Here is a 12,998-nt window from a genome sequence, read left to right as displayed (position 1 = left end):
AAAACACATTTGAAAGTGATATTTTAATACCCAGTATGAACAGGAGGAATGATTACAGCAAGGAAAACTTCTTTCAGTGTTAATATGGGCACCTGACTGTTGTTTTCAGACACATTTGAAAAATTGTGAAGTTGTCCTTTAATGCAGTCTTGAACATGCCCTGAAAACATTACATTTTTGGTTGTTGGTTGGTTGTTACTGGTGGTCAGACTAAAACAGGCGCAAAAGCCACATGTCACTAAACACTGTACTTATGTTTAAAACCTTGCCTGTAAATGCAATCATTTTACATGCCTCCAGTTCAAGGCTGGATTACCAAACTGGAAAAGTGAGCAACTGCTCTGGGGTCATTTGATTAACTGTAATTTTGTTTTGGAGCGCTGATCTTGAGACGCTGTCTTGCAGATGGGCCCTATATCAAAATCTAGTTTTATTACCCGCATTATTTGAGCTTATATTGTGCTTACATGATACTTATTCCTAAATTAATTTGTGTTTAATCATATGCCCACACACAGAAAATCTGGGGCAATCCAACATAGGAGTACAGAGAGGAGGAGGGACGGGGGGGTTAACTAGCTCATTGTTGCCCCGGGGCCCCTATAGCAGGTTAATCTGGCTGTGCTTCTATGCAGCTGTTTGAACACTTTTCATGCAACAAGTAACAACTTGTTAAAATGAAACAGGTTGCCCAAATACTATCAAGATAACATAACTTGATTTATTCTTGACACCAGCAGTTGCTCCATATTGAGACATAATGAGACGATGTCACGACAATTGCGTTTTTTTTCTTTTGATTTGAAAGAAGACAAAGTCTAAAAACTAAATTAAATCACTAAAAATGGATGTGGTTGTATGTTTGTTTGTTTTTGAAACCTTAATTTCATGCCAGTTTCCCTCTCTCTCTGTCTCTCTCTCTCTCTCTGGGCAAACATCCTGAAACCAAGCCTGACAGATGGACCAGTGACCACAGCTCTAAGCTCTGGTGGGTGGACCACATTAGGAGATTTTCCTCTCCCGCCATGACTTAATACTGACCAGACTGCCACCTCTTTAGATGCTGGAACGCAATTTACAGAGGAAAATCTCAACATGGGCATCCATTTCTTCTCAACTAGTGTCGCTTAGCCCTCAAAACATCCCGTATAACAGTCACAGTGACGGTATTTTGTATTATTAAACAGATATATTTGTGTATGTGCACAGAGGACACAGAGGAAATACAAAGCCTAATCCTTTTTTCCTCAGACCTGCAATAAATCCCAGCGTCAGTGTTTGGGTGAACAGATTTATTAGTCTGGCTATATAATGTTTGGACACTCTGCCACTTTATTTCTCAATGTAGCACACATACTGTTGTTGCCTGTGGGTTTCAGACACAAGGACTTTACATGGATCTTTTTTCTTTTTTTTTTTTAAACAGCATTAGCAAGTGATTTTCATAGCAGGGCTTTGAGCAACTGCAGCGCCATCCATTAGAGCGTGACCTTCACTATTAATATATCTGCCTTTCATACACACAAACAAGAAAAATAAGCACAACAATCCCCTGGCACTGGCAGGGAAGAATGAAAAAAAAAAAAAAAACGTGGTATCTCTTTGAAGTGAAGGTGAATGGACAGTGAGCCAAAGATTGCGAGGGATTAAAAACGGGTAAATCCTAAATGAACTGGGAGATAAGGGATGGAGAGGGATGAGAGACGAAGGAGGTCAGGCTCTGTAAACGTGCCACGCGACCGGCTCACCACATTGACTGGGGCAGCGGTTTGGCCTCAGGAGGTTTATTGCAACTGGGGGCCTGTCAGAGACTGACACAGATTTTCACTGTAGCATATAGTGAATCCACATTGTATTAATCACAGAGTTGGGATTAGTTTTCACTGCAAAAACCAATACAACATGGTGGCAGACAGAGCAAAAGCCCCATTTTTTATCATTTACTATCATATAGCATCGCTTGTGTGTGAATGAATGGTTATTTTCGACATGAAAACATGATTCAAAGTGGTGAAATTATCAGTATTTCTTCACGATAATGACCTAATTTAGTATATATGACTCGCCTGAGAAGCTCAAGTTGGTGGAGTTAGTGTCACCTTTCAAATATTTTAACTATTTTATTTGTTTCATTTAGGAACATTCATCACTACTAGAAAAGCTACAAACAAAAAGTCACTCTGGTTGCTGTCACATCTTTTTTTTTTTTTTTTTTTTTACCATTTTCTAAATAGGTGAAATGACTCTAAAGTTGTCTTTTAAGGCAAAATCAAAGACAATGCTTTAATCTTTAAGAAGAAAAGAAAGAATAACTAGTTCTTCGACGTGTTGATATCAAGCATTTCTCATTTATTTTTCATTTTCAACATAGAAATATCATTTGAATCTCCTCAAAGAAAATCATTCACAAAACCATTTGCTAATGACACGTATATAAATACATTGATTGAATCATCTTAAATCATCGGTAAAAATTAAATGAAGAAAAAAAAAAGAGAAAGGCGTCTGCTGCCACGGCGACATTTCATTTTGTTCTTTATGATCTATCAGGTCTACCAACAACTATGTACCATCACCAGCTGATCAACACTGTGATGCGCTAAGCTGACCGACAACGGTCCTGTTCATTTTCCACTAAACCGGATGCCCACAGAAAACACTGCAATTATTCTCCTATTACAGTATATACACTGAGTGGTGCTCCAGGACCAAGTACGAACAGTTAAAGCAAGAGATTGTTCATTTCATTTCATGTACACAAGTACTATTATCAAAGTCATGCAAGATGAAATTAATTCTGACATCAAAACTTGCAAATTGGATGGAAATTATAAAAAAGGTCGTCAATGCACTTTCTATACAACTACAGGTTAAGGCAATAGAATTAATTGTAAAAACGTTCAGTCAATTAAATTCCTGTTATATATACTGTGTGTGTGTGTGTTTGTGTGTTGTTTTAAACCAACTTTAATGTGGATTTAAAGCTGCTATGTACGTCTTCATTCTCAATTTATGTCAAAAAAACTTTTTTTTTTTTTTCCCCCATCATAAATCCTGGAAGTCAGTAACAAAGCAAAAGTTACACATTTCACATTCAGCAAAAAGGTAGAAAAAACAATTCATCTACATCAAAAAGGAACTCAATACAGCCTTTTGCACAGTGCAATCACAGAAACTGGAAAAAGCCCTTACAATCTGTACATAATGGCATGGCTTTTTCTAGCACAAAAAAAAGAAAGAAAAAGGTTTTTAAAAAATCATGTAGAGTGCAGAAGGAACCATAAAAATCAATGCACAGTCTAGTCTGATAAAAATCAACATACTCAGAGAGATAAAAAGTAGAAGGGCAATACTCAATAGTGCTACTGCATTATGGGATAATCCCACTGCTCCTTGACTTCACATTACAGTGCCTCCTGGTGGTTGACATCAGTTACTATGCTCTCCAGTCCCCAGTGTGAATCCAGGATCAGCTTTTTATGCCCAAATTCTAAATGTAGCTTTGAAAAAAACACGTTTATCTGATCCAAAAGTAAATAAAAAGTTCTGCTGTCCATTTGTATGCCCGATGTCTCCCAAACTATCATCATAGTTTCAGTAAAATATGGCTAAATGTGCTGCTTCAGTGTCTTGCTTTCCCGATCTCTAAAGCTCTGAAGCTCAAATAGTAGAATATCAATATTTTGGCAAAACTATGAATGTTTGGAACATACTATCGTATAGATGGGAAGCAGGAAGGTGGATTACACAGCAGGAGCGGTTGTGGAGAAGATACTTTTTTCCCGCTGTCGCTGACATGTTCTTCAACCTGACCACAGCTGCCGTTCCTCATAAAGGAGCAAACTACACCATCAACAATGATGTGAATGTTTGTACTCAAAGGAAAGATTTCGGGGGAAAAGGTTAAGTTTGAGTCTGTTTTACACTCATATGTCATAGGTACAGTTTATCCATACAGGCCGTGTAATGATATCTTCATAGAGCGACTACGCTGTAAGAAATATGGTACGAAGAGAAAAGATACGTACTCTCTGTGACATGCAAAAATGGATTCTGAACTTCAACTGAAACTATAATGAGGCTTTGGCAGTTTGACATATTTGTCTTGACAGTCGCATGTAGGTTACTGCACATGTTTCGTCCCAGCAACAAACCTACATGCAAGTACCGGGACGTATCCCTCCGCCGCAACTCAGCAAGGAAACACAATGAGGGAACAAAAAAGACAGTTACTTTGGAAAAATACCCATCAGTTTGTCTCACACTAGCTTAGCTGAAGTTCAGAATGCATTTTTGCACAGAACAAGGTATCACTTCATGGCCTGAGTGTACAGATGGTATGTGAGTGTTGTATTAACATAGACTTGTAAAAATCCAAACCTATCCTTTAAAACTGATCTGAGATCAGCACTCATAAGCAGTTTGCTCTCACACATTTAATTCATATCAGGACGGCAGCATTGCAAACAAAACAAAGTGCAACATTCTGGGGAAGCAAAAAAAAAAAACAAAAAAAAGAAGCGCCTCTCGTGTAAATTAAATTTTCTTATAGCAAAAAAATAAAAATGAAGAAAACCCGTTTTGTATTTTTGGGTTAACAATGATAAACATACACTCTTGGAGGGAAAAAAAACACTTGTGATGCCATTAAAAATATGAATATAAACATGTACCTCCACTGCAAGTTCCACCTCTCCTGAAACTCCAATCTTTTTTTGCAGTGTAGCAAATAGTGCAAATTAGGTAAGATTTAAGTCCATAGGACCACATTTCATCATTTTATTTAGTCAAGCAGGTGATATCCACTGCTTGTTCTCGTTTTATTTCGGTAACTGATAAACTGTTAACGTATCTTAGAAAGAAACTCTGTACCTGGTAATTATTGCATGTGACACATTTAACAATCATTTGCATAAGTTGTGTATTAGACCTGTGATGTGACTTCATGTTTCCCTTCGGACCTTTTTCTTTTGGGAGGGCTTCGGAGGCTCCACGATCTGCTCAGACTTCTCTGTAAGTACATGAAAAAGAAAAATAGGAAATAAGAAATATATGTTTGAATCCTTCAGAACATATGGATATAAATGACAGTATGTGCTTTAAAGAAATGCATAAAAAAGGAGAGGGATTAAATATTTATTAGAAGCTAGTTAATTATGCATTTTAAACATTTTTTTCCTCACTGTGAGTAGACACAGATTCACTCAGAACAGTTTAACCTACTCTGAGAGGAGGAAATGTTGGGATTCTGCTTTTTGGAGGCCAGCACAGGAAGCTCTTGGGGTTTGGGTACAGTGGGGGGCGCAGCGCTCACCGTCTAAAAATCAAACAAATGCAATGACATTACCAGAACAAGGAAAATACACACTTTCATTTGATGTGAATATGTACAAATAAATACAAATGTTTTACACTTGTGTGCAATCTGACAGCTTGATGGGTTTTTTTTCTTGCCTGAGCCTCAGATGCAGCCTCCTCTTCTGTTTTCTTCTTCTTTCTTCTCCTCTTCTTGGATTTGGCTGCTCCGCCAGCAGGATCCTCAGTGTCCTTCTCATCCTCTGATACCTGCAATAACAAAAACAGATATTCAGATTGTTTGAAAATTAGGCAGGATTGAAACTACGACAATATATCTAATCACTAAAGAGGGTCAAAGGCAATCTGTTGCAGATTTTTATCATATGGCTAATGTTTAACATGTTGGCTTTTGTTTCGCTTCCTTAACAATGTGACAAAGCACTAAAATCCAGAATTTTAAAAGCCTACTTCAAACGTTATCAAGATTTTCAGGCCATGCCTAATAATAGGGATAATTTAGAAAACAGATTTAAATAGCTATGTGGAGGCCCTGAAGATAAAGCAGTGAATGTGAGTGTCAGTCAGACCTTGCTGGGAGCAGGCTGCTCCTTCACTGGAGGCGCTGGTGTCACCAACACGGGAGGCTCTTCATAGTTTCCCCAGTGCTCTGATGGGGCATTCCAGTCGGAGCTGGGGTCCACTGCTGCCACCCCATCTTAAAAATTAACATCAAAAGGATGGTAGTTAGATACAAAAAAAATGTATATGCATCTCTCTGAGTGGATACTTTTTGTATAATAAGCCATGTATTTAGTTTAAGATTCAGGATGACACTGTGCCCAGCATAATCACTGAACATTTTTACATTTTTTCCCCAATCTGGAGTTACTGGAGAGGGTGTGGGAGAAGGAGGAGGAGAAGAAGAAGCAGAGGGAGAAGAAGGAGAAGAAGAAGAGGAACAAGAAGAAGAACTTTATTGGTATGCTGAAGGGGTTGCTGAAATACTCACTGAATCCAGACCATGCTTCGTCAACTTCAGGGTGTCTCGCCCACTGCAGCCCAATTGAATTTGATACTGAATCTAAGAGAGACAAAAGGTAAATAAGAGAATGAGGGAGGTGAAAACTGTAAACTGGCCATGATTTTTATATACATATAATAATGGTAGTTTTTAAATTGAAGTGAAAAACTAGGTAAGATTTGGATTACAGATATGGGAAGTAAATCTGGTTTATGACTGGGAGATAAAGCTGATAGTTAATCACAGTAACAACCTGTGGTGTTAAGTCCCAGCATGGAGAACGACACGGGGTTGAGGTCAGTTTTATTTCGGCCATTGATGCCACTCCACGCTGCTGAAGAGATCATACAGAAAGACAGATTATTATTTTGTTAGAATGCTGTTCCGGTAAACAAACCCTCTTCTTATAAAAGTATTTTTCTTTAGGGGTTTTTTGCTGTGGCAAGTGGTTAGTTTGAATTTGGATTCTAAATGATTTACCCACCTGTTGACAAAGCCTCTAAGAGTTAAGTTTTCACAATGCATCAGTAAAACTCCCACTCAGTTTTCATTTTACTAGCAATACCACTTCTGCCCAGTAGAGGGCTCAAAATTATTATAACCTGAGTGAAATTAAACTCAAAGAATAATCTAATTGTGGATCTTTTGGTCTTCAAAATGGCAGTGTTTGTGTTTTTGTGTTGTTAGGATTAGCCTAACATAGCCTTTTTTGACTTTATAGCACTGTGGGAAATGCTGAGATAGTAACGAAAGCTTTGATCACATTGAGATAATTTAAATACATTTAAAAGTGAGATTGTTCAGTCCCCCTAATACAGAAAGGACGAGTCCTACAGCGTTCATCCAATATGGATGTGAACATCTTTAGAGCTGAAAGCTCATAGTCACTGTTTCAACTGTTTCATATCAAATCTAATGTGCTGAGTAGAGCCAAAACAATTAAAACCTCACTGTTTTAATATTTAAAGACTGCATTGTAGATTCTGCTGTGTTTCACGCCACTATCAATATTTATATTTGTGGTGGAAAAGGTCTACACAGGTCTAGGTGCTACCTTGAGTCTCCTGCGCCCAGGACTGGGGTTCAGGTTGGGTCCTGTAATGTGGATTTGTGTGGATGGCACTCCACTTAGTCCCCTCCATGGTACCCATCTGACCCGGGATCTTCAAGGAAATCTCGGTCCACCGTCCGCCGTTGACTGAAGGCTCCTCTCTCCAGCTGGAGGCCACTGAGCCACCAGCTGCCTCCCCTTTGCCAGCTTCTCTTGAATGCAGGGACTCTGAAACAAAGAGTGGGGGAAAATATGCTTGAGTAACATGAACTATTACTAGATCACTATTGTTTGGCACTAAACTAACTGTTCACATGAAGGTTGTGATAACAATGTATGTTCATCACATAATAACATAATAACATAATAGAGTGTTTAGGCTTTTTAAATTAAACTATATTTCCATCACTGATGGGTCTAACTGAGGGCCTTTTCACACCTGAAAGTCCGAACCAAGGTTCATGTTTTTGTTCCACTGTATACATTTGATCTGGTTAGTTTGGTTTCACATTACAATTATGTGAGCACACTAAAGAAGTTCATGTGACATACCTTCGTCATCACCCGCATGGGCTGCGTCCCCTATACTTGATTGGTTTGTAGACAGGCGTAAGTCTGTTGTAAGTGTGTTGTCAATTTGGTGGGCAGCCTTATGTCGTCGTTTGAATTAATGTAAAAATGTTATATTATTATACTATATATACTACAGTTTCTTTATCTTCAGGTGGCATTGCTCTCCCATCCTCTCTCTCTCATCCTCTCCCAAAATATGTCAAAGTGTCAGCATTTGTATGAGTTTTTTCCAGTTTATTTTTTATAACATCGTCGGACCATATTTCAATTAAAAACTTGGTCTCCTGCTCTTCCCATGTGCTACCGCGGCTCATTTCTTTCTTTTTCCGTGATGATAGCCTGCCAGAACTTCCTGTAATTGGTCCAAAAATCCAAACCATCCAAAAAATTTTTTCACACTAGAAATAAACTGAACCATGGTTCAATTTCGTCGCACCAAGGTTCAGCTGTTTGGTCCGGACCGTGGTCTGGGGGAGGTTTCACACCTGTAATATTGGTTCAGATCAAACTGAAAAGTCCTAAAGTCCGGACCAAATGAGGTAGGTGTGAAAGGGCCCAAAGAGTTGGAGTACTTCTCTGGTTGTGAAAGCGATACCCAATAGCTATATTCTAACATCTGCTAGGTGAATACCATGGTTTCCTCTGTTCTTCTTAGTGTTGGTGGGTGCTGTGGCCGCAGGTGACTCCCCACGGGTCTTGGTGGCTTCCACCAGTCCTGAGCTACCAGAGTCCTCAGGGCCCTTGTCCTTCCTGCGCTGCTGCCTCTTTTCTCGGTTACTGACTTTGGTCTCCCACGCACCTGGTGAACACAAATAAAACATCAAACGATTAGGTTACTCCGTATATGCAAAGCAATTATAAAGAAGTATTTTAGATGGTCGATGGTGGGTGAAATTTGGTTGATTATTTAACGAAGAGGCCGGCTACAACAGGAAAAGCTGAATAATATGTGTAAATCTCACAAAAACTGGAGGGGTTAAGTAGGTCGTAGTGAAACCACAATGGGCACATAGTAGTCAGTTTGAAAACGAGAAGTTATTGTGAAATTTCCCCTGTGGCAATAGAGTGTTACCATCGTCAGGTTCCTTCCCATCATTTGTAGACACATTCTGGGACGGTTTCACATCTGTCTTGGTTTTCTTCTTGTTCTTTTTCACCTGCACTGGTGCCTGTACCTCACGCACCTGCGGACAGACAGAAATAGGTTATACTAAGGTATAGTTAGGGTTATAAAAAGTAGGATAAAAGTTCACTAACAACACATTTGAGCTTTGCCCCCCAAATAAACAGTTTTGGGTGCACTTCATTTTGACAGAAGCTTCTTAAACATACCTTCTCAGTTTTGATCTTTGGGGACAACTTGGACACCACCTCAGTGACTTTATTTTCCTCTTGAGCCACAGTCACTGGTTGTCCATTGGATTGAGTCTTCTGCCAGACAGAGCAAACAACAAGTTATAAACTCAGTTCACCATTTAAAAGAAAAAGATGAATAATCTAGATAACTTTTAATTTCAACATGAATCTTTAATATATATTTTACAGATGAAGTACCATCAAGCTGATACATGAACATGAGTTTTTGTTTTTAAGGGAACATACTTTTCATTTCTAAAACTATAATTTATTGTGTCTACACTTTATTTGGAGGTTGATAATCTTTACATTATTGGTAACATCTGATTACAAACAGTTTTGACTGTGTGGTGACTGGTACTGGACTAGTTTCTGGAATATAAAGTGCTGTCTGAATAACAAGCTTTATGAAAGATAACGTTATTCACACATGTGTGAAACATTATGCAATTTTAATGTTATAAACACAATTAGCAGTTAGCTAATATGGCTGAACAATTAATCGTTTTCAAATCAAAATTGCGATTTGAAACAATGTGATTAGCAAATTGCAAAGGCTGCGATTAAGAGAGTGTTTGTATAGCTGGTGTCTGAAAGAAGAAGGCCAGACGTGCATCACCACTGATAACGGATCAAACATTATCAGAGCTGTGGAACTAAATCAATGAACCAGGTTTCAGTGTTTTGGCCACAGGCCTCTCTCTCTGTCTGTGTGTGTGTTCAGTTATGTTTGCTTGTTGTCTTCAGTGTTGTTTTTGCACTTTTGTCTTTTAGATATTATTATTTGAAAGCACTTTGAGATGCATTGTTTGTATAAGTTATATATACATATGAATTATTACTATCTAATGTATTATTATTACAATTATTAATAATAACAACCAGCTTAACTATTTATTTGTTTTACTTATTATTGTTGATTGTATTGCTTGTTATTGTATTACAGTCTGAAAAATGCATTACTGTACTTTACACATTTAATGTTTTGGTTCATGATTTTTTTTTCTTTTGCAGAAAATGCTGTGAAAGATGACACAAGAGTAAATCAGGCAGCAGGACTTTCTGGCTGGCCGTTTCTCGCACAGTTGAAAAAAGAAGACCACACTGAGCGAATTTAATCTATCGGAGCACTCGTTGATTACAGAGTGTCCAACAAGATGGGGCTCAAGACAGAAGATGACTGGGAGGGTGTTGGAGCAGAGCAAGGCCTTGTCTCAGGAAAACACGTCACCTGGTCCCCACTTGGCGGGACAAAGAGGTTCTCGAATGAAACAACAACGCCCTCCGTCCTCTCCAGGAGTTTACAGGTGTCCTCTCTAGTGAAGCGTATGTAAGCGTGTCACATCTGAAGCCAGTTCTGCATCTACTGGCTGAAAACGACGAGGACACCGACCTTACCAAGGCAATAAAGTCAAGAACACTTGGCTACATGGAGGATAAATACAGTGACCCAGCCACACAGGAGCTTCTGGACATCACTTTGTTCCTTGATCCAAGATTCAAGATTAACTACATAAGCGCAGACAATGTCCCAGACATCGAAGCAAGCGTGAAGACTGAGATGGAACAGGTGGCAAGAAAGGTAACTTGTCTTGTTTTTCTGTGCAGTTCAGTGAATACAAGATGCCACATGAAATATAAGTTATTGTATTTTGATTAAATTGATTGGCAATCTTAATTGTTTACATAAAATCACATTGCATGACTTAACAGCTCTTGTCTCTGTGTTGCAGAAGAAGAGGGTTTGTGTCAGCACCACAGACGCCGTGCCACAAAGTGTAGCAGGGGCAGAGTCATCCACTGTGAAGAAGGGAAAGCGGTCATTGGGCAGCTTCTTCAATAGCAGTGCTGTGCCCCCTGCTTCATCTGCTGAGCAGTTGGAGGACGCCACGGAAACTGAGCTAAACAGCTACCTGATGACTCCTACCATTGATGGAGAGGAAGATCAACTGGCCTGGTGGAAGGTACACAATGTTAACTTTCCGATACCGAGCAAACTGGCTCACAAATTCCTCTGCATACCAGCCACCAGTTTGCCATCAGAGAGAATGTTTAGTGCTGGAGGCAATGCAGTCACGTGTCAGTGTTCCTGTCTGAAACCAGCAAAGGTTGACATGCTGGTTTTCTCGATAAAAAAGTTTGCAAAGAGTGAATAATGAGTGTTGAGAAATAGAGATGTCTGGGAAGCAAGTATTATGCAAGGCTTCTGTTGCTTGGAGTAATTTTAAGATTTTATTTTTTCAGCACTTTATCCTGTACTGGCAGCCTTTGTGAAAAAAGAAAATTGTTCAAAAGTTAAATGCTGGTTATTAGCAAATAAATGTTTTAGTTGAACTTACAACATTTAGATTCCCATTTCTATTATTATATATAGTGATTTCTTCTTTGATAATTATTCTGTGGTTTGTCAGTTTATAAGCTAAATGCTGGATATCAGTAAATAATGTTCTATTGATCACAGATTGTGCAATATTTAGATGATACTCCTGTGCCATAAGTGAATGACCTACCTATTGTTTACAGAAAGGTAGCCTATTATTTTCTCATTGGAATTATTTTTTTATTATTATCATTACTTTATTTTCAACAGTCATAGCTTTTGTGATAATTGTTCTATACCAATTAAAAATGTAATAAATACATGTTGTAGGCAATTCATATCTTTAAGTTCTCATCCTTACATTAGATTTTAGAGCAGCTAATATTTTTGATGGTATTTCATGTGGTTATGCTCCATCACATGTTTTAAATCTATTACACAGCGAATATGAAACTGAAGCTTGACTTATATCGCACATCAAATCGCAACATCTGTCAGAAAAATCACTATTAAGTTAGATATTTCCCCCCAAAACCGTTCAGCCCTATTATGTAGTGCTTTAGATGGTAACGTTAATTATCTTTAAAAGTATTGGCTAGGTTTTATGTTTTAACTGCTCGCCATAACTATCATCTCATATCTTTAGCTAACAGGTTTATTTTTGACATTTTGATAAGTGGGTCGAATAAATAAGCCCCTGAATAGCTTAATTTACGTTGTGTAAACAATGTTGGCTATAAAGATGATGCTAATTAGCTATATGTTTAATTTGTACTGCTTCTGTAGATAAAATAATACTGGGTTTAATGTGTAAGTAAGCTAACAGCAAGGAGAACAGTTTCGTTTAGCATGAAGTACAACCGTTAAAACTTCACGTCTTTGTTTTTAATTCAGCCACCGTGATTCAGAGTAACGATACCTTTTCCAGCGTTTTCTTTCTGTTCCTCTTCTTTTGTTCCTCTGGTTTAGCAGTTTTAGCGAAGTGGGCCTTAGCGGGCTCACCGCTGCCTTGGGTGACCGGGCATCCCCGCTTTTTCCCGACGAGCAGAGCGCCGCAGACGGCGGCCAACAGCAGCCCCACGGCGGCCGTAGTCAGGACGACCCACGTCGGGTATAGCTCGGGCTTCAGACCCAAATCTACCCCAAATTGAGACCTAACATAACCTTCTCCGGAGGACAGGAGATCCTTTAAACGACTGGAAAGCAGCTCGGCTTTTTCCAGCGCAAAGCCTCGCAACTCTCCTGCCATCTTTCCTAATAGCTAAAAAAAAAAAAGAAAAAAATGTAGCTAGCTGTTAGCTATCATCGCCGTATGCTAAAACGGAGGAGTGGCTAATTTAATGTGACGGTTGAAATCTCAGTGAAACTACAACCTGCAG

General features: G+C 38.8%; 1 protein-coding gene across 3 annotated transcripts; it reads right to left on the bottom strand.

Moving 5' to 3' along the window:
• Positions 1-2,328: 2,328 nt before the first annotated feature.
• On the bottom strand, positions 2,329-12,979 carry mtdha (metadherin a). 3 transcript variants are annotated; one of them, XM_042435077.1, is made up of 11 exons: positions 12,539-12,979; positions 9,276-9,374; positions 9,016-9,127; positions 8,575-8,742; positions 7,374-7,598; positions 6,573-6,650; positions 6,308-6,379; positions 5,886-6,013; positions 5,455-5,565; positions 5,224-5,317; positions 2,329-5,011 (listed from the first exon to the last, which is right to left on the bottom strand). In XM_042435077.1, exons 1-11 carry the CDS (start codon positions 12,866-12,868, stop codon positions 4,944-4,946), a joined length of 1,485 nt encoding a protein of 494 aa, XP_042291011.1. In that variant the 5' UTR covers positions 12,869-12,979; the 3' UTR covers positions 2,329-4,943. The 3 variants fall into 3 exon arrangements, with proteins under 3 accessions (XP_042291011.1, XP_042291010.1, XP_042291009.1); XM_042435076.1 differs by having other exon boundaries at positions 6,573-6,653; positions 9,276-9,371; positions 12,539-12,978; XM_042435075.1 differs by having other exon boundaries at positions 6,573-6,653; positions 12,539-12,977.
• Between the last annotated feature and the right edge of the window lie 19 nt (positions 12,980-12,998).

This window comes from Thunnus maccoyii, chromosome 15 (assembly GCF_910596095.1).
Source record: "Thunnus maccoyii chromosome 15, fThuMac1.1, whole genome shotgun sequence".
In the NCBI taxonomy this organism is placed as follows: Eukaryota; Metazoa; Chordata; class Actinopteri; order Scombriformes; family Scombridae; genus Thunnus; species Thunnus maccoyii.
The sequence above is the reverse complement of the archived record's forward strand: the minus strand, read 5'-3'. Positions and strand labels throughout refer to the sequence as shown.

Excerpts from the sequence above, each read along its gene's own strand:
- mtdha (XM_042435075.1), bottom strand. The coding sequence starts at position 12,868 with ATGGCAGGAGAGTTGCGAGGCTTTGCGCTGGAAAAAGCCGAGCTGCTT. Across the intron at positions 8,743-9,015 it reads TGGGAAGGAACCTGACGATG|GTGCGTGGGAGACCAAAGTC; the intron begins GTAACACTCTAT and ends TGTGTTCACCAG. Across the intron at positions 6,380-6,572 it reads GCTGGGACTTAACACCACAG|ATTCAGTATCAAATTCAATT; the intron begins GTTGTTACTGTG and ends TGTCTCTCTTAG.